General features: G+C 44.9%; 1 protein-coding gene and 1 pseudogene across 1 annotated transcript; one reads left to right on the top strand and one right to left on the bottom strand.

The window, feature by feature from the left end:
* Nucleotides 1-28: 28 nt before the first annotated feature.
* Nucleotides 29-3830, bottom strand: LOC125515329 (KIN14B-interacting protein At4g14310). Its single transcript, XM_048680783.1, has 3 exons — nucleotides 1731-3830; nucleotides 1006-1628; nucleotides 29-731 (listed from the first exon to the last, which is right to left on the bottom strand). The coding sequence occupies exons 1-3, from the start codon at nucleotides 3750-3752 to the stop codon at nucleotides 197-199; spliced, it is 3180 nt and encodes a 1059-aa protein (XP_048536740.1). The 5' UTR covers nucleotides 3753-3830; the 3' UTR covers nucleotides 29-196.
* Nucleotides 3831-8082: 4252 nt separating this feature from the next.
* Nucleotides 8083-18800, top strand: LOC125516038 (annotated as a pseudogene).
* Nucleotides 18801-22196: the final 3396 nt, after the last annotated feature.

Here is a 22196-nt window from a genome sequence, read left to right as displayed (position 1 = left end):
CAATCCAGTGTTGGGGAAGAACACAAAATAACAAATGAAACAAGATACAATAGGCATAAATTAACTCAGTAAAAGCCCAGTATTATCCGATAATACAGCGAAAGCAAGATGCTTATCACGACAAATGACTACACAATCAAAGCATACGGACAGTACATATTTTACATGTCACATGATGCACACAATAAACAGACAACTATGGCAAGTACCTCCAATGGGCTGGACGGTCTTTCGAGACCAGAAGAACCCTTGATGATGAGTAATCAAATGTAGGGCAGTACAAATCATCAGAGCCAATAACCTCTCTTGCTCCAATGGTGTTTCCACGGTCAAAGCTGTAGGTTTGTTGGACGCCTTCTTCATTGAAGGCATCAAAAGCAAACAAGCCCATACCGCATGAAGCCAAGACAACATTGGAATTGCCCCACACTTGGGTTATTGAAGAGTGATGGAAGTGGGCATTGAACTCTGGTAATTCATAGGTTGCAACAAGCCTCCCCTTTTTCAGTGAATACTGCTGGATTCGTGATTTCGGCCCCCCTTTTATTTGCAGCCTGCCTTCTGTGCTACCAATAAATACTGAGTCTCCACGTGAGAACACTGAGTTTGCCGTTCCACCGTTTCTTGCCATTTTAAGACCGATGCCAGAAGGTACACGGAAGTCAAATACATTAACACTTTCTTGCGTAGTGAAAACACCATCATTTCCCTCAACCTCGGATGAACTAACTCTGCAAAAGACAGCCACATACAGGTTAATGATGAGGCTGAGCCAGATCACATAGAGCAGAATTGCCTACATCTGTTTTCAGATACTTATACCCTTTCTAAGCTTCAGCTTTATCAGTGAACAGGACAAGTATCAAATGCATATATCATACGCCCATAGTAACCAAAAAAACATCTAGCTTCACCAGAACAAGTCAACTTAATCTAGGCAGGATCTCAAATGGCAGTAATAACAGAACAGTGAAATGCAGTTAAGGCAAGATTGTTTTAAGTTACCTTTGACGAACTCCTCCGCCCACCTCAGCATCCGTGTTGTTCACATGAAGGCAGTAAACTCTTTTACCAGCAGAAGCAACAGATAATAAGGGTTGTGGGTTAAGCGAATTCACATCCCACAACCCAATTGATTCGGTCCCAGCAATAACGACCTTCCCCCTGCTACGCCATTGTAGTGGGCTGGAGTACTCCATTCCAAGTACTGGGCTGCTTGCTTCCCATTTCATCACTACATCGCCATCACGGATGTCATAAGCTGTGACCATCTTTTGCTTGCTAGCAGTAGAAAGGAGGAGAGGTCCGCATGGTCTGTACCACCATTGTGGACGTTCTATGGTTGAAATAGCAGAGCTAGATCTTGATGAACCTATATTAGGAAGAGGCCCAAGAACTGTCCTGGCTGATGGTACAGGAGCATGAGATGCCTCCTCCTCGACATGAAATGCTTGTACTTCTCTGTTGTAGTAATCCCAGCTGCAAAACCCAGGTTCCAATGCATTACCAGCTGATGCTGCGACCACATATCTACCGGAGCATCCATCTACACCTGGGGCACGAATCAACCAGCAATCACCCCAAGTATTATGTGACACCAGACTGGGAGGTTTATATTCAGACTTGAACTGTATCAGAAAAGTTCAATTGAATCAGCACTTGAAAGAAAATATTATCTGTGCACAAAACTATGGAAATAAAAAGAATATTTTAAGTAAATAATCAAGTACCTCATGGTTTGCAATATCATAATAAGAGCAGGTGCCATCTCCATGAGCAAGAAGAACAGCTTCCCCCTCTGAAACAAACCATCCACCTGTTGCAGACTTATTTCCTATCCCTGATAATTGATCAATGGAAGACTCCTCGGTTTCCTCCTGTATCGCCATTGATGACTTGTTTTCCTGCTCATCAAACTCTTCTAGGTTCTCACCACACAATTCCATTTCGACTTCATTAGTTGAACCATCTGGAATCTTTGAGCTACCTTGGCTAGACGTCTTGCCACTAGCATCTGCTGCTTCACAAATCATGTGCTTTTCCAAGTTCTTAGCTCTGCGATCCTTGAAGAAGTCACTCTCTTCGCCATCTAAAGAAGCCAGAAATTCCATGGCTATACTGTTCTCGTCATCACGGGGCTCAAGGGTACCAGGTTCCATTTTTCCATTACAGCCTTTTATCAGAGCCACGCACGACTCCTGTTGGGTAGCAGAAGTCTTACGATCCCTCGATAGTTTATGATGTGGGAAAAACCTTGCCTCCAGTTCATCAGTATTCATTCCTTTTCCAGCATTCTTCAGGTCACGTGGCTTCACAGCAGCAGATTTCTCACCTGCACCCTTCTTAGCGTGAGAGATCTCACAGTCACTGTTATCTTCAGTACCTAACTGACTCTTATTATCGACTTTGACATGAGAAATTGCCTGCTCAATTGCATTGATTTCTTTCTGGATATTTGACAATATCTGTTTTGGCTCATCCGGGTTGTTATCGTCCAGCATCTCCTTGGTCTTCTTGATATCTGTGGCAATCTTCTGAACCCTCCCTTCCAGCGCAGCCAGCTTCTCATGCAGCTTGCTTGGGTACTTGTTCACACTGCACAAAGCTTTCACCGATTTTCCCTCGCCACTTGTTGCTGCTTTCTCAAAAACTCTAATCTTGTCAGCCAATTTCCCCTTCTCTCCCTGCTTATTACACTCCTCGGGCTTCTTTTGATGCTCTCTCACTCCCGAACAAACATCATCCGAGTCTACCATGTGCACGGTAAACACAGGAATAACAGCACTGCTACCTCCATCACAATCGCTCTGGGTAGCGGAAAATGCTTTGGCAGAAACCTCCCCTGAACCAGCAAGACCAGCAACAACATTCCTGGAACTGATCTCATCCACCACTTTCAGGTCATGCCCCTCCTCTTGCTTCCTACTAATTTCATCGCCTAGCTTTGCCCTCGCATCGAAGATGCCCTGTCTTTTCCCATTCCCCTCATCACTCTGCTTCTTCACATTGGAGTCAAATGCTCCGCTGCTCTCTCTGAACACATCACATTGCTTCACCGCATTCACATCCAAGCTCACTTTTTTCCCACTGACCTGCTTTGGCTTTGCATCAAGGCTCTCTCTGCTCCTGCCAACGCCATCGGCCTGCTTGGCCTTGGCATCCAAGATCTCTCTTTTCCTGCTGATCTCTTCCGCCGCCTTCGCCCTCCGCCCCCTCGAATCGAACCCTAGGCTCCTGGAGCCGATCTCATGAGCGGCAGCATCTGAAGCCCGGGCAGCGACGCTGCCTGTGCCTCCCCTGGCGGCATCTGAGGTCCTGGCGGCCGCGCTCACGGACCTCCTCCCCCTCTCGGTGGAGACGGACCTGATCCCGCCGCTGACGCTCCGCCGCAGGCCCGGCTCCGCGTCCTTCCCGAGGGAGGCCCTCCCCGCCGGCAGCGCGGCGGAGGCGCGGAGCGTGGAGACGAGCCTGGAGGAGGGCTCGACGGAGCCCCCCGGGATCCTGCTGGCCCGCGGGATCGAGGAGGTGGACCACCGCACCGCGGAGGTGGGCTGCTGCTTGGAGAGCTTCGACGCGGAGTTCTCCTTGCCCGCGGCGGCCGCGGCGGCGGCGGTGCCGGGGGTGCGGCGCGGGGCGGCGGAGGAGGAGGAGAGTGGGAACGGCCTGGGCGTGAGCGCGCGCGGGGCGGCGGTGGAGCCCGCCTTCACGCCGCTGCCGCCGCCGCCGCCGCGGTCCTTGAGGCGGGCGGCCATGCTCGGGAGGGGCTAGGGTTTGTGGATCTCTGGGGGAAGAGGGGAGGGACGGGGGTTTGATTTGGGAATGGCGGATTTGGTTTGGGATTTTAGGAGAGGGGAGGCGCGTTTCAAATTTCGAAATGCTGTGGGCGCGCCGTGTGGCTGTGGGGTGGGGCCCACGCCAGCGGGCTCGGCCGCGGGGTGGGCCCACCGTGGAAGAGGCACGCCGGGAGCTCCTCAATCGGCGTGGCCCCTGGCAATATGTTTTGTTATTTTCTTAAGAAATTTTGAAGAGAGTATACATGTGTCTTCATTTTTTTAAATGTTAGAAATCATTTAAGTAACAATATATGCAAATAAATCTTAATAGGCCAGAAAATGTTTAATCTACTTTTGGATTTTGTTCAAATACTTTCAGAGGGTTTTTTCATCTATATCTATATATATTAAATAATATGTTTACGCGATTGGTGAAATGTGATTTGCAGAGTTGCAAATGGAAGTTGTATCATATGTAAACATTTTTTTTATTGATTTGGAAATACCAATTTATTTTCGATAAAAATATTCATGGCTACCAAAAGAAATGTCCACGTGTTTCAAAATAGATGTTTGTGTATTTCAAAAAAAAAACTTGACTCAAAGAAGTATTCGTGTACATCAGAAGAATGGTATGGTGCTTAATCTGAAAACGAGTGTAAACAACAAATCACTAAATTCAGAAATTGAAAAACCATAAAACAAAGAAATATGAAAAACAAAACAATAATGAAGAAGGGTGGAAGAATAAGCTTTCTTAAAAAACACTCCCTCCGTCTGAAATTCGGGATAGAGGAGTAATTGCAAACTCTCGCTTGTGTTGCTGCTCGCCGCAACACCCGGGCGCCCCCGGCCTCCTCTGACCTAGTCCACCCCTACCATTCACCCACTCATCGTCTATGACTGCTTGCTTCAAAAGGAGATCGATGTCCATCCCTTGACAGATGTATACCCATTTTTTCTGTTTAAAAATAGTATATATGTACATCTATTCAACCTGTACAGATGCACACCCATTTTTTCTATTTAAAAAGAGTATATAGATACATTTGTTAAACCATATTGTTTAGCAAATAGTATATGATTAAATTTGTATATATGTATGCTAAAAAAATAAGTATATCTAAAGCAATCTCTCACATATGGTTAAATTTGTACTCTAGAATTTTCTACAAATATGATTTTCTAATCATATATTACAACCACTGCTACGATATTTGTTAAATCATATATTTCACAAATATCTAACATATATATGTATAAAATATATAATCTACACAAGTATCAAAAACTAATTAAAAATAATTTTAGTTAGAAAAAATGAATTCAACGCAATGTGTAATTATTCTTTTCAATGATATACATTATAAATATATAATAAATAATACAACTAATACTTAACTTTGTTATGTTGTTAAGTAATCCAAATAAGTAATAAAAAATTATAATCCTTCACACGGTAGTATGGCAAGTATAAATTTTTAGTATATAATATGTCTATATAAAGAGGAGCTGTCAAGCCTAAAATGCATGTACTGTTGAAAAAAAAAGTCAGAAAAAATGCTTAATGAAATCAGAATCCTCCGAAGAGGACTTCTCCCGTTGGATTAACCGTTAAACAAGTGTCGTATTATTTGTCGGAGTTTGTCTAATTTATAGTAAAATAAAAAGAATATGTTTTAATTTGCACTTCTTAATAATAAGACGCAAATCAGGTTAACACTTTAGAGTAAGATGATCTGCCCGACATCTCAATTGACAGGTGATGAGCAGCACATGATACTAAGCATAAACTGACCTTGTCAAGAAGAAGAAGAATAAAAAGAAGAAGAAGAAGAAGAAGAAAAAGAAGAAGAAGAAGAAGAAAACCCTGTACAAGAGCTCTTAGCTTTAGATTCTTCTTCTTCTTACAAATTCTTAGCTCCTTCTTCTTTTTACTCCTTGTAATGACCCTGTACACCATTAATGAAGATATTATTTCTCCAAGTGGAGTTTTGTCTTTACATCTTATCATAAGATTTTTATTGTCAAATGAATTCAAATAAATCTAGCTAATTCAAATAAATCCAATTAATCCAAATTAATTCAAATAAGAAGAAGAAGATAGCAGTCAATGCAAGATTGTTCACTTAAATTTGCTTCTGTAATTAACTACTCAAGCTCAATTTGTAATTACTTAATTTAAATAAATCCAACTTAATTCAACTAAATCCAATTTAATTCAAATAATTCCAACTTTTCCTTTTCCTTTTTGTTTCAAATAAATCCAACAAGACATACACATATACACAAGACATACACATGACACATGACATACACATCACATACGCTTATCCTTTCTTTTCTCTTTCCTTGTCCCTTTCTTTTTCCTTTCCCTATCTACTCATTTCCTTGTTCTACAATGGCCTTGGTGTCAGTAATTAGCTCAGGATTGCAGTATACACCGATTATTTTCTCTCCAGCATTCTGTAGACGTTCCTTGTGCAGATGTGGCATATTGTAGTTGTTTCCTCCTTGATTTTTGACTACTAGGGAAAACCTTATACACATCATCTTAGCAGTAGCGCTGGACAAAACATGTCGCTACTGCTACTTAGTAGTAGCGTTTTTACATAAACCGCGCTACTGCTACTACTTTAGCAGCAGCGCGTTCCGTCAAACCGCGCTGCTGCTATATTTGTACTGGGCGCAGATGGCTAGCCCCACTTAGCAGTAGCGCGTACCACTGACCAGCGCTACTGCTACGGCCCGTAGTAGTAGCGCGTTTCTCTGAAACGCGCTACTACTTACTTACCTTATTCTGAAGCGGTTCACCCTGGACAGTCACTCCCTAGCTCACTCGCTCTCGCCCGCGCCGAACCCGTACGTGGTCCGCCGCCGCCGCGTTGCTCCTCGCCGAGGTACTCCCTCCTCCCCCTCCTTCTTCGGCCGCCCTCCTCCCACCGCCCCTCTCCCTCCTCCTCCGGCCGCCCCCTCCCCCTCCACCCCCACCCCCTCCACTAGTAGAAAAAGGGTCAAATGTGAAGCACATTAGTGACGGTTTGAATTTGAGCTGGCACTAATGTGTGCATTAGTGCCGGTTCCAACGGCTAGCCGGCCGCTCTCATTAGTACTGGTTCGTGGCGAACCTTTAGCACCGGTTCGTACCACGAACCGGTACTAAAGTGAGTGGCGGCAGGATGTTGTCAGTCCGGGGCCCCTCCAGCACCTTTAGTACCGGGTCGTATCACGAACCGGTACTAAAGGTCGTCCTACATAGACCCTTCATCCACCCGAGCTCGCTCTGTTCTTCCCCTTTCCCCTCTCCTCTTTGTTCTTTTCCCTCTTCCTCTCAAGCTCATCACACATTTTGCCCAAAATTTGTCAATATTTGAAGGCCCCCATCCATTCAAATGATCACAAAGGTTAGCAACTTTGTCCTTTCATCTCTCATTGCTAGATTAGCTCGTGCAATGCTTTATATAGTGATTGATTTTTGAGTTTAGTAATTTGGGAGGAATTATATATATGTGCTAGTATTTGGTTTATATGCAATTTGAGGTCAAAAATAACACTTAGTTTGCATATGTAGGTGTGGTTTACTTAGTACCTTCTAAATCTCCATCGTAACCACCGTCGATCGCTCGCAACGTCCCGTCGCCGGCACCACCTTGTGGTGAGCCTCTTGTTCATGAAGTTTTATATAAAAAATTGATGTTTGTGTGATTTGGATATATAGTTACTCATATAATTATCATACCCATACGTTGTTTGTTATACATAGTGCCATGGTTTTGATATCCGTCCCCGTCGGCCCTCGTCCGGGTTATGATTTGGATGTGGTGTATTCTCTTTTAAAACTATTCATTGCATTTCGTGTTTATGACAAATTATGCCCATCAAGTTGACATAGATATTTGTATGTAGGAGGTAGTTGAATCGGAAATTCCAACCGACCATATTGTCGAGATGTTAAATTTAGTTGAAAGAGAAAACGAGGATTTGAAGGAAAAATTGAAAAGAATTGAGGGGGAGAAGATGGAATTGGAGTTGCATGTTGCCGATGTCGTCGATGACCACAAGATTAAGATGGAGAAAATGCGCTTGAAGATTAGAAAGATTAGAAAATATGACATTCATAGTGAGGCTTGGTATCATTATGCTGTTGGATCAATTGTTACCTTAGTTGCGATCTTGATCGCATTTGTTGTTGCATTTAAATTCTTTAGCTAGAGAGTTATTTGTTTGTTGCATTTAAGTGTTGTATGATCTTTATGTATGAACTTTATGTATTGTATTAATTTGGTGTTTTCGGTGCTGTGTATTGAAGATGAGCCGGCAATGGATGTACGATGACCGATGCTCTCCCGAGTTCATTAATGGCGTGCATACTTTTCTGCTTGCGGCTGAGGCAAACAAGCGGGCGGATGGTTTTATGCCTTGTCCATGTGCTGGCTGTAAGAATGGTCACAATTACTCTACGTCAAGAACCATTCACGTCCACCTGTTTGAGTCCGGTTTCATGCCCCACTATAATGTTTGGACCAAGCATGGAGAAAGAGGGGTTATGATGGAAGACAATGAAGAAGAAGAGGACGACGACAACTATCCTGGCCATGGGTTCCCTGAATACGATGATACAACAATGAGGGAAGAAGCTGAGCCGGTAATGCGGGAAGAAGCTGAGCGGCAATGCGGGAAGAAGCTGAGCGGCAATGCGGGAAGAAGCTGAAGAAGAGGCATCAGATGAGCCCGTTGATGATCTAGGTCGGGCCATTGCCGATGCAAAGAGAAACCGCGCAAGTGATTTGGAGAAGAAGAAGTTGCAGCGCATGTTAGAGGATCACAAAAAATTGTTGTACCCGAATTGCGTAGGTGACAAGAAAAAGCTGGGCACCACACTGGAATTGCTACAATGGAAGGCAGAGAATGTTGTATCTGACAAGGGATTTGGAAAGTTGCTGGTAATGATAAAGAATATGCTTCCAAAGGACAACGAATTGCCCGAGAGTACGTACGAAGCAAAGAAGGTTGTCTGCCCTCTAGGGTTAGAGGTGCAGAAGATACATGCATGCCCTAATGATTGCATCCTCTACCGCGGTGAGTACGAGGATTTGAACGCTTGCCCAGTATGCGGTGCATTGCGCTATAAGATCAGCCGCGATGACCCTGGTGATGTCGAGGGCGAGCGCCCCAGGAAGAAGATTCCTGCCAAGGTGATGTGGTATGCTCCTATAATACCACGGTTGAAATGTTTGTTCCAAAACAAAGAGCATGCCAAGGCGATGCGATGGCACAGAGAAGACCGTAAGAAAGACGGAAAGTTTAGAGTACCCGCTGACGGGTCGCAGTGGAGAAAAATCGAAAGAAAGTACGGGAAGGAGTTTGCAGATGACGCAAGGAACGTATGGTTTGGTCTAAGCGCAGATGGCATTAATCCTTTTGGGGAGCAGAGCAGCAACCATAGCACCTGGCCTGTGACTCTATATTTGTATAACCTTCCTCCTTGGTTGTGCATGAAGCGGAAGTTCATTATGATGCCAGTGCTCATCCAAGGCCCTAAGCAACCCGGCAACGACATTGATGTGTACCTAAGGCCATTAGTTGAAGAACTCTTACAACTGTGGAATGGAACAGGTGTACGTGCGTGGGATGAGCACATGGGGGAAGAATTTGACCTAAAGGCGTTGCTGTTCGTGGTCATCAATGATTGGCCTGCTCTCAGTAACCTTTCAGGACAGACAAACAAGGGATATCGCGCATGCACGCACTGTTTGGACGATATCGACAGTATATATTTGGCTAATTGTAAGAAGAATGTGTACCTGGGACATCGTCGATTTCTTCCGAGCAGGCATCCCGTAAGAAAGAAAGGCAAGCATTTCAAAGGTGAGGCGGATCACCGGACGAAGCCTCGCCACCGTACTGGTGCTGATGTACATGATATGGTCAAGGATTTGAAGGTGGTCTTTGGAAAGGGTCCTGGTGGACAACCTGTTCCGAATGACGCTGACGGACGCGCACCCATGTGGAAGAAGAAATCTATATTTTGGGACCTGCCCTATTGGAAAGACCTAGAGGTCCGCTCCGCAATCGACGTGATGCACGTGACGAAGAATCTTTGTGTGACCCTGCTTGGCTTCTTGGGCGTGTATGGGAAGACAAAAGATACACCTGAGGCACGGGAGGACCAGCAACGTATGCACGGAAAAGACGGCATACATCAGGGTCATGCAAGCTACGCTCTTACCAAAGAAGAGAAGGAAATCTTCTTTGAATGCCTGCTCAGTATTAAGGTACCGTCTGGCTTCTCGTCGAATATAAAGGGAATAATAAACATGACAGAGAGAAAGTTCCAGAACCTAAAGTCTCATGACTGCCACGTGATTATGACGCAACTGCTTTCGGTTGCATTGAGGGGGCTTCTCCTGGAAAACATTCGATTAGCCATTGTGAAGCTATGTGCATTCCTCAATGCAATCTCTCAGAAGGTAATCGATCCAGAAATCATACCAAGGTTAAAGAATGATTTGGTGCAATGTCTTGTCAGTTTCGAGTTGGTGTTCCCACCATCCTTCTTCAACATCATGACGCACGTCCTAGTTCACCTATGTGAAGAGATTAACGTTTTGGGTCCTGTATTTCTACACAATATGTTCCCCTTTGAGAGGTTCATGGGAGTCTTAAAGAAATATGTTCATAACCATGCTAGGCCAGAAGGAAGCATCTCCAAGGGCCATGAAAATGAGGAGGTCATTGAGTTTTGTATTGACTTTATTCCTGACCTTAAGCCGATTGGTGTTCCTGAATCGCGGCATAAGGGCGGACTGGATGGAAAAGGCACGCTAGGAGGGGAACAAATAATATGTATGGACGGACATTCTCTCACTGAAGCACACTACACAGTTCTACAGAATTCCGCCTTGGTGGCTCCGTATATGGATGAACACAATAATTTGCTACGCTCCAAACACCCGGAGCGGTCTGATGACTGGATTACACGTGAACAAACCAGGAGTTTTGCCAGCTGGTTGCAAACACGTACCATGCATGACGCCTCTATTGAAGATGACCTGTACTTGCTGTCCCAGTTACCATCTTCGAATATAATGACTTTCAAATGGTACGAGATAAATGGTAATACATTTTACACGATCGCCCAAGATAAGAAGAGCACCAACCAAAACAGTGGTGTCCGCTTTGATGCAGAAACCAAGACGGGAAAGGAAACATATTATGGTTATATACAGGACATATGGGAACTTGACTATCGACGTGGTTTGAAGGTCCCTTTGTTTCGGTGCAAATGGGTCAATATGACACGAGGCGGGGTAATAGAAGACCCGCAGTACGGAATGACAACAGTGGATCTCAACAATCTTGCGCATGCAGACGAACCATTCGTCCTAGCCAATGATGTGGCACAGGTTTTCTATGTGAAGAACATGTCTACCAAGCCGAGAAAAAGAAAAGATAAGGAAGCGAATGCTGGGTTTCGTAGTAATTTCAAAAAATTTCCTACGCACACGCAAGATCATGTGATGCATAGCAACGAGAGGGGAGAGTGTTGTCTACGTACCCACGCAGACCGACTGCGGAAGCGATGACGCAACGTAGAGGAAGTAGTCGTATGTCTTCACGATCCAACCGATCAAGCACCGAAACTACGGCACCTCCGAGTTCGAGCACACGTTCAGCTCGATGACGATCCCCGGACTCCGATCCAGCAAAGTGTCGGGGAAGAGTTCCGTCAGCACGACAGCGTGGTGACGATCTTGATGCAGTACAGCAGCAGGGCTTCGCCTAAACTCCGCTATAGTATTATCGAGGATTATGGTGGCTGGGGGCACCGCACACGGCTAAGGAATAGATCACGTGGATCAACTTGTGTGTTTCTGGGGTGCCTCTGCCTCAGTATATAAAGGAGCCAAGGGGGAGGGGGCGCCGGCCAGGAGGAGGGCGCAGGAGGAGTCCTACTCCTTTCGGGAGTAGGACTCCCCCCCAATCCTAGGTGGACTAGGATTCCCCGAGGGGGAAAGAGGGAGAGGGGGGCCGGCCACCTTCTCCTAGTCCTAATAGGACTAGGGGAGGGGGGAGGTGCGCAGCCACCTTGGGCTGCCCCTTTCTCCTTTCCACTAAAGCCTATTAAGGCCCATATGGCTCCCGGGGGGGTTCCGGTAACCTCCCGGTACTCCGGTAAAATCCCGATTTCACCCGGAACACTTCCGATATCCAAACATAGGCTTCCAATATATCAATCTTTACGTCTCGACCATTTTGAGACTCCTCGTCATGTCCGTGATCACATCCGGGACTCCGAACAACCTTCGGTACATCAAAATGCATAAACTCATATTATAACTGTCATCGTAACCTTAAGCGTGCGGACCCTACGGGTTCGAGAACAATGTAGACCATGACCGAGACACGTCTCCGGTCAATAACCAATAGCGGGACCTGGATGCCCATATTGGCCATACATATTCTACGAAGATCTTTATCGGTCAGACCGCATAACAACATACGTTGTTCCCTTTGTCATCGGTATGTTACTTGCCCGAGATTCGATCGTCGGTATCCAATACCTAGTTCAATCTCGTTACCGGCAAGTCTCTTTACTCATTCCGTAATACATCATCTCACAACTAACATCTTAGTTACAATGCTTGCAAGGCTTATGTGATGTGTATTACCGAGAGGGCCCCAGAGATACCTCTCCGACAATCGGAGTGACAAAACCTAATCTCGAAATACGCCAACCCAACATGTACCTTTGGAGACACCTGTAGTACTCCTTTATAATCACCCAGTTACGTTGTGACGTTTGGTAGTACCCAAAGTGTTCCTCCGGTAAACGGGAGTTGCATAATCTCATAGTTATAGGAACATGTATAAGTCATGAAGAAAGCAATAGCAACATACTAAACGATCGGGTGCTAAGCTAATGGAATGGGTCATGTCAATCAGATCATTCAACTATGATGTGACCTCGTTAATCAAATAACAACTCTTTGTCTATGGTTAGGAAACATAACCATCTTTGATCAACGAGCTAGTCAAGTAGAGGCATACTAGTGACACTCTGTTTGTCTATGTATTCACACATGTATTATGTTTCCGGTTAATACAATTCTAGCATGAATAATAAACATTTATCATGATATAAGGAAATAAATAATAACTTTATTATTGCCTCTAGGGCATATTTCCTTCAGTCTCCCACTTGCACTAGAGTCAATAATCTAGATTACACAGTAATGATTCTAACACCCATGGAGCCTTGGTGTTGATCATGTTTTGCTGTGGAAGAGGCTAGTCAACGGGTCTGCAACATTCAGATCCGTATGTATCTTGCAAATCTCTATGTCTCCCACCTGGACTAAGATCCCGGATGGAATTGAAGCGTCTCTTGATGTGCTTGGTTCTCTTGTGAAATGTGGATTCACTTGCCAATGCAATTGCACCAGTATTGTCCCGAAAGATTTTCATTGGACCCGATGCACTAGGTATGACACCTAGATCGGATATGAACTCCTTCATCCAGACTCCTTCGTTTGCTGCTTCTGAAGCAGCTATGTACTCCGCTTCACATGTAGATCCCGCCACAACGCTTTGTTTAGAACTGCACCAACTGACAGCTCTACCGTTTAATGTAAACACGTATCCGGTTTGCGATTTAGAATCGACCGGATCAGTGTCAAAGCTTGCATAACTAACTTTACGATGAGCTCTTGTCACCTCCATATACGAGAAACATATCCTTAGTCCTTTTCAGGTATTAAGGATGTTCTTGACCGCTGTCCAGTGATCCACTCCTGGATTACTTTGGTACCTCCCTGCTAGACTTATAGCAAGGCACACATCAGGTCTGGTACACAGCATTGCATACATGATAGAGCCTATGGCTGAAGCATAGGGAACATCTTTCATTTTCTCTCTATCTTCTGCAGTGGTCGGGCATTGAGTTACTCAACTTCACACCTTGTAACATCAGGCGACCTTTCTTCCTTGATCCATTTTGAACTTCTTCAAAAAATTTGTCAAGGTATGTGCTTTGTGAAAGTCCAATTAAGCGTCTTGATCTATCTCTATAGATCTTAATGCCCAATATGTAAGCAGCTTCACCGAGGTCTTTCATTGAAAAACTCTTATTCAAGTATCCTTTATGCTATCCCGAAATTCTATATCATTTCCGATTAGCAATATGTCATCCACATATAATATCAGAAATGCTACAGAGCTCCCACTCACTTTCTTGTAATACAGGCTTCTCCGAAGTCTGTATAAAACCAAATGCTTTGATCACACTATCAAAGCGTTTATTCCAACTCCGAGAGGCTTGCACCAGTCCATAAATGGATCGCTGGAGCTTGCACACTTTGTTAGCTCCCTTTGGATCGACAAAACCTTCCGGTTGCATCATATACAACTCTTCTTCCAGAAAATTCATTCAGGAATGCAGTTTTGACATCCATCTTGCCAAATTTCATAATCATAAAATGCGGCAATTGCTAACATGATTCGGACAGACTTAAGCATCGCTACGAGTGAGAAGGTCTCATCGTAGTCAATCCCTTGAACTTGTCGAAAACCTTTTGCGACAAGTCGAGCTTTGTAGACAGTAACATTACCCATGCGATCAGTCTTCTCCTTGAAGATCCATTTATTCTCAATTGGCTTGCCGATTATTGGGCAAGTCAACCAAAGTCACACTTTGTTCTCATACATGGATCCCATCTAGATTTCATGGCTTCAAGCCATTTTGCGGAATCTGGGCTCACCATCGCTTCTTCATAGTTCGTAGGTTCAATCATGATTCTAGTAGCATGACTTCCAGAACAGGATTATCGTACCACTCTGGTGCGGATTTCCTCTGGTGATCTAGCGAGGTTCAGTATTATCTTGACCTGAAGTTTCATGATCAATATCATTAGCTTCCTCACTAATTGGTATAGGTGTCACAGAAACCGGTTTCTGTGATGTACTACTTTCCAATAAGGGAGCAGGTACAGTTACCTCATCAAGTTCTACTTTCCTTCCACTCACTTCTTTCGAGAGAAACTCCTTCCCTAGAAAGGATCCATTCTTAGCAACGAATGTCTTGCCTTCGGATCTGTGATAGAAGGTGTACCCAACAGTCTCCTTTGGGTATCCTATGAAGACACATTTCTCCGATTTGGGTTCGAGCTTATCAGGTTGAAGCTTTTTCACATAAGCATAGCAGCCCCCAACTTTCAGAAACGACAACTTTGGTTTCTTGCCAAACCGCAGTTCATCAGGCGTCGTCTCAACGGATTTCGATGGTGCCCTATTTAACGTGAATGCGGCCGTCTCTAAAGCATAACCCCAAAACGATAGCGGTAAATCAGTAAGAGACATCATAGATCGCACCATATCTAGTAAAGTACGATTACGATGTTCGGACACACCATTACGCTGTGGTGTTCCGGGTGGCGTGAGTTGCGAAACTATTCACGCATTGTTTCAAATGTAGACCAAACTCGTAACTCAAATATTCTCCTCCACGATCAGATCGTAGAAACTTTATTTTCTTATTACGATGATTTTCAACTTCACTCTGAAATTTTTGAACTTTTCAAATGTTTCAGACTTATGTTTCATTAAGTAGATATACCCATATCTGCTTAAGTCATCTGTGAAGGTGAGAAAATAACGATATCCGCCACGAGCCTCAATATTCATCGGACCACATACATCGTATGTATGATTTCCAACAAATCTGTTGCTCTCTCCATAGTACCGGAGAACGGTGTTTTAGTCATCTTGCCCATGAGGCACGGTTCGCAAGTACCAAGTGATTCATAATCAAGTGGTTCCAAAAGTCCATCAGTATGGAGTTTCTTCATGCGCTTTTACCGATATGACCTAAACGACAGTGCCACAAATAAGTTGCACTTTCATTATCAACTCTGCATCTTTTGGCTTCAACATTATGAATATGTGTGATCACTACTATCGAGATTCATCAAAAATAGACCACTCTTCAAAGGTGCATGACCATAAAAGATATTACTCATATAAATAGAACAACCATTATTCTCTGATTTAAATGAATAACCGTCTCGCATTAAACAAGATCCAGATATAATGTTCATGCTCAACGCTGGCACCAAATAACAATTATTTAGGTCTAATATTAATACCGAAGGTAGATGTAGAGGTAGCGTGCCAACCGCGATCACATCGACTTTGGAACCGTTTCCCACGCGCATCGTCACCTCGTCCTTTGCCAGTGCCCGCTTATTCCGTAGTCCCTGTTTCGAGTTGCAAATATTAGCAACAGAACCAGTATCAAATACCCAGGTGCTACTGCGAGCTCTAGTAAGGTACACATCAATAATATGTATATCACATATACCTTTGATCACCTTGCCATCCTTCTTATCCGCCAAATACTTGGGGCAGTTCCGCTTCCAGTGACCAGTCTGCTTGTAGTAGAAGCACTCAGTTTCAGGCTTAGGTCCAGACTTGGGTTTCTTCTCCTGAGCAGCAACTTGTTTACCGTTCTTCTTGAAGTTCCCCTTCTTCTTCCCTTTGCCCTTTTTCTTGAAACTAGTGGTTTTGTTAACCATCAACACTTGATGCTCCTTCTTGATTTCTACCTCCGCAGCTTTCAGCATCGCGAAGAGCTCGGGAATAGTCTTGTTCATCCCTTGCATATTATAGTTCATCACGAAGCTCTTGTAGCTTGGTGGCAGTGATTGGAGAATTCTGTCAATGACGCAATCATCTGGAAGATTAACTCCCATCTGAATCAAGTGATTATTATACCCAGACATTTTGAGTATATGCTCACTGACAGAACTGTTCTCCTCCATCTTGCAGCTATAGAACTTATTGGAGACTTCATATCTCTCAATCCGGGCATTTGCTTGAAATATTAACTTCAACTCCTGGAACATCTCATATGCTCCATGACATTCAAAACATCGTTGAAGTCCCGATTCTAAGCCGTAAAGCATGGCACACTGAACTATCGAGTAGTCATCAGCTTTGCTCTGCCAGACGTTCATAACATCTGGTGTTGCTCCAGCAGCAGGCCTGGCACCCAGCGGTGCTTCCAGGACGTAATTCTTCTATACAACAATGAGGATAATCCTCAAGTTACGGACCCAGTCCGTGTAATTGCTACCATCATCTTTCAACTTTGCTTTCTCAAGGAACGCATTAAAATTCAACGGAACAACAACACGAGCCATCTATCTACAATCAACATAAACAAGCAAGATACTATCAGGTACTAAGTTCATGATAAGTTTAAGTTCAATTAATCAAATTACTTAAGAACTCCCACTTAGATAGACATCCCTCTAATCTTCTAAGTGATTACGTGATCCAAATCAACTAAACCATAACCGATCATCACGTGAGATGGAGTAGTTTTCAATGGTGAACATCGTTATGTTGATCATATCTACTATATGATTCACGCTCGACCTTTCGGTCTCCGTGTTCCGAGGCCATATCTGCATATGCTAGGCTCGTCAAGTTTAACCTGAGTATTCTGCGTGTGCAAAACTGGCTTGCACCCGTTGTAGATGGACGTAGAGCTTATCACACCCGATCATCACGTGGTGTCTGGGCACGACGAACTTTGGCAACGGTGCATACTCCGGGAGAACACATCTTGATAATTTAGGGAAAGAGGGAGAGGGGGGCCGGCCACCTTCTCCTAGTCCTAATAGGACTAGGGGAGGGGGGAGGTGCGCAGCCACCTAGGGCTGCCCCTTTCTCCTTTCCACTAAAGCCCATTAAGGCCCATATGGCTCCCGGGGGGGTTCCGGTAACCTCCCGGTACTCCGGTAAAATCCCGATTTCACCCGGAACACTTCCGATATCCAAACATAGGCTTCCAATATATCAATCTTTACGTCTCGACCATTTTGAGACTCCTCGTCATGTCCGTGATCACATCCGGGACTCCGAACAACCTTCGGTACATCAAAATGCATAAACTCATATTATAACTGTCATCGTAACCTTAAGCGTGCGGACCCTACGGGTTCGAGAACAATGTAGACATGACCGAGACACGTCTCCGGTCAATAACCAATAGCGGGACCTGGATGCCCATATTGGCTCCTACATATTCTACGAAGATCTTTATCGGTCAGACCGCATAACAACATACGTTGTTCCCTTTGTCATCGGTATGTTACTTGCCCGAGATTCGATCGTCGGTATCCAATACCTAGTTCAATCTCGTTACCGGCAAGTCTCTTTACTCATTCCGTAATACATCATCTCACAACTAACATCTTAGTTACAATGCTTGCAAGGCTTATGTGATGTGTATTACCGAGAGGGCCCCAGGATACCTCTCCGACAATCGGAGTGACAAAACCTAATCTCGAAATACGCCAACCCAACATGTACCTTTGGAGACACCTGTAGTACTCCTTTATAATCACCCAGTTACGTTGTGACGTTTGGTAGTACCCAAAGTGTTCCTCCGGTAAACGGGAGTTGCATAATCTCATAGTTATAGGAACATGTATAAGTCATGAAGAAAGCAATAGCAACATACTAAACGATCGGGTGCTAAGCTAATGGAATGGGTCATGTCAATCAGATCATTCAACTAATGATGTGACCTCGTTAATCAAATAACAACTCTTTGTTCATGGTTAGGAAACATAACCATCTTTGATTAACGAGCTAGTCAAGTAGAGGCATACTAGTGACACTCTTTTTGTCTATGTATTCACACATGTATTATGTTTCCGGTTAATACAATTCTAGCATGAATAATAAACATTTATCATGATATAAGGAAATAAATAATAACTTTATTATTGCCTCTAGGGCATATTTCCTTCAGCGAATGCATCGTACGATGAGCCAAAGCGACACATAGTTCTTTCTGGGAAGAGAAACATCGTGGGAGTGGATGACAAGACAGACATGTCAGAAGATTATGAAAAGTTTGATGAAATCGCTCCATTCACAGTGAATATTGACCCGAGCATCCAGTTAAATGATGAAGATTTTCCATGGCTACGGCGCAAAGGGACACACGCGAAGAAAAAGTTTCACACCCAAAGATCTGGGATGTGATCGGCTTCACTATCATCACTTTCTTCTGTGTTTCACACCCAGGAGGGAATCTCTGTAATAGTTAGGGTAGCTAGTTATGTGTTTTGGCATTTGAAACGCGAAGAAATTTTATGTGCAAGCAAATTCTTTCATGCATTTATTGATTTTTTCAGCTAAATGACCCTGAAATTGAAAGGCATTTCAAATGAACTCAGAAAAGGTTGATAGTTGGAATGGTATCATAATTTCACCCACATAGCATGTGCAAAAAAGTAGAGAGGGTTACCGCAAAAACTGGATGCACTTCATGTACAAAATGAACAATCTCTTTCGAAGTATTAGGGTTTCGGACGAAAACTCATCCGTTACAAAGGCATTTCATTTTTTAAATAACCTAAGCAGTACCAAATTGAATATAATGATAAAACACACTAATATTAAACATAAGAAAAAAGAATCACTAAAAAATATTTTCAAAGTTAAGTTATTCACAAACTAATGATTCACACAAATTTCAAATAATTCAAAATTTAAACTATTCAAATTTGTAAACTACCGGTACTAACAGAAAGTTTGTATTTTTTTGTACCTAAAGCAAAAATATTCACAAACAAACTCTAAATACAGAAAAAACAACTCTAAAATAAATAAAACAAAAATAAATAAAGAAAAAAAGCCCACCTACTGGGCCACAGCGGCCTGCATATGACTAGAAACCCAAATTCTAGTTGGGCCAGGATGCAGGCCCGCTAGCCCAGTAGGCCCAACAGGGCATCGCAGAAGAGGTAGGCCCAGAAGGCCTGCTTAAGAGAGGAGCTCGAGATAGCAGCGACGGCGGGGCTTATAAGCAGGTGCGAGTGCCCCTCGGCTAGCGAGGTGGGACTAAACTTTTGCGCCCCTCGCCTGGCAGCGCACACCCTTTAGTACCGGGTCGTGGTTCCAACCGGTACTAAAGGGGGGGGTCTTTAGTACCGGTTGGAGCCACCACCCGGTACTAAAGAGGTGCCGTTCCCGCCGCTTGGCCTGGCCAAAACAGATCTTTAGTACTGGTTGGTGGCTCCAACCGGTACTAAAGGTTGTTCTATATAAGAAAACACTTCAAAAAAATTGTCAGTTTCTCATCTCCCCCTGCTTCTTTCTCCTCTGCCCCATCGCCGCCGCCCCTCGTCGCCGCCCGTCGCGTCCCCATCCCGTCGCCGCGCCGCGCGCCCGTCGCGCGCCCGCCCCGTCCTCCTCGTCCGCCCATCCCCGTCCTCCCATCGTCCCCGTCCCCGTCGTCGCCGCCCGTCTCCCATCTCCGTCCCCGTCCGCCGTCGCCGCCGTACGTTCGCGCCTCGCCGGTGAGCTCCTGCCCCGGCCGCCAACCACACACACACACACATCCATTGTTATAGAATTGTTAGCAATCTTTCTGTTTTTTAGTTATAGAATTATTAGAAATGTTAGTTTTAGTTATAGAAATGTTAGTTATATAGAAATGTTAGTTATATAGAAATATTAGAAATGTTAGTTATATAGAAATGTTTTTTAGTTATAGAAATATTAGAAATGTTAGTTTTAGTTATAGAAATATTAGAAATGTTAGTTTTAGTTATAAAATTTAGAATTTGCATATATGAAATCACAATCCATCATTTAAAAAATGTTACTTTACTTTTGCGGCATATAGTATTTGTTGTCGACGATGCCCGGCCCGCATCCTCGCCGTCGACCCGTTCGCGACGACGTCCTGCTTCAGAGGACCCATGTCCGGGACTGGGCTCCGCCGGGCTGGCACTGGGAGGTGCTACCTTCAGGGGCGCGACGCTTGGTGAGGAACCCGGCCCCGGGTCCCGTCGTCGACCCTCATCTCCTTTGGTGGCGTTCGCGTGGGCCACTTTCGGTGCGGAGGGAGCCGGCCCCGCCGGAGGTGGTACGTCGCCGTGTCAGGGAGGAGGACGAGCACGTCCATCGCTACATGGCTGCTATGGACGTCAGGTTCTCCAATACCTGGCAGGTTCTTTGGGGAGATCACCCGAGCTATGATCCAGTGATGGTTCCTTCTCTTTGGGTGTCCACCGCCCGCACCTCAGGAACCGCGAGTGGCCTAGATTACTCTGTAGTATTCGATCTTTATTAGCTTGCTAGCTAGCTAGCTAGTGATGTATTCGATATTATATCTATTATTCGAGACGATGTATTCGAGATTATATCTATTATTCGAGACGATGTATTCGAGATTATATCTATTATTCGAGACGACGTATTCGAGATTATATTCGATGATGCTTATTATGTACTATGATTGATTCAGTTTTTCCTTATTAATTGATTGCATCCATGCATTGTAATTTGAATATATTTCTTTTGGATTAGTTAAACAAAACCTATGGCGACAATACCGGCAGAGAGGGAGAAGAGGCCCTGTTCAATATCATACGCAATCCTCGCGGCCAGATGATGATCATAATGAAGAAGATTATGACGGCTCCGAATATCTAAACAACAACGGGGAGGGTGATATGATATTCGATCGCGAACCGAATTGATGAAGTCATGAACTGTTGGGGAACGTAGCAGAAATTCAAAATTTTCTACGCATCACCAAGATCAATCTATGGAGTAATCTAGCAACGAGGGGAAGGAAGTGCATCTACATACCCTTGTAGATCGCTAAGCGGAAGCGTTCAAGTGAACGGGGTTGATGGAGTCGTACTCGTCGTGATCCAAATCACCGATGATCCTAGTGCCGAACGGACGGCACCTCCGTGTTCAACACACGTACAGCCCGGTGACGTCTCCTACGCCTTGATCCAGCAAGGGGAGAAGGAGAGGTTGGGGAAGACTCCATCCAGCAGCAGCACGACGGCGTGGTGGTGGTGGAGGAGCGTGGTACTCCAGCAGGGCTTCGCCAAGCACCGCAAGAGACAAGGAGGGAGAGGGGTAGGGCTGCGCCAAGAAGGAGATGTCGTGTCTGTTGGCAGCCCAAAGTCCTCAAGTATATATAGGGGAGGGGAGGGGCTGCGCCCCACCTAGGGTTCCACCCCTAGGGGTGGCGGCCAGCCCCCCCAATACCCATCTAGGGTGGCGGCCAAGTGGAGGGGGAGAGGGAGGCGCACCAGGCATGGGCCTTAAGGCCCATCTGCCCTTAGGGTTTGCCCCCTCTTCCCCTTAGGCGCATGGGCCTTGGTGGGGAGGCGCCCCAGCCCACTTAGGGGCTGGTCCCTTCCCACTATTGGCCCATGTAGGCCTCCGGGGCTGGTGGCCCCACCTGGTGGACCCCCGGACCCCTCCGGTGGTCCCGGTACACTACCGGTGATGCCCGGAACACTTCCGGTGGCCAAAACCATACTTCCTATATATTTAATCTTTACCTCCGGACCATTCCGGAACTCCTCGTGACTGTCC

Source organism: Triticum urartu, chromosome 6 (genome assembly GCF_003073215.2).
Source record: "Triticum urartu cultivar G1812 chromosome 6, Tu2.1, whole genome shotgun sequence".
In the NCBI taxonomy this organism is placed as follows: domain Eukaryota; kingdom Viridiplantae; phylum Streptophyta; class Magnoliopsida; order Poales; family Poaceae; genus Triticum; species Triticum urartu.
The sequence above is the reverse complement of the archived record's forward strand: the minus strand, read 5'-3'. Positions and strand labels throughout refer to the sequence as shown.

Excerpts from the sequence above, each read along its gene's own strand:
- LOC125515329 (XM_048680783.1), bottom strand. The coding sequence starts at position 3,752 with ATGGCCGCCCGCCTCAAGGACCGCGGCGGCGGCGGCGGCAGCGGCGTG. Across the intron at positions 1,629-1,730 it reads ATGATATTGCAAACCATGAG|TTCAAGTCTGAATATAAACC; the intron begins GTACTTGATTAT and ends TTTCTGATACAG. Across the intron at positions 732-1,005 it reads GGCGGAGGAGTTCGTCAAAG|AGTTAGTTCATCCGAGGTTG; the intron begins GTAACTTAAAAC and ends TGTCTTTTGCAG.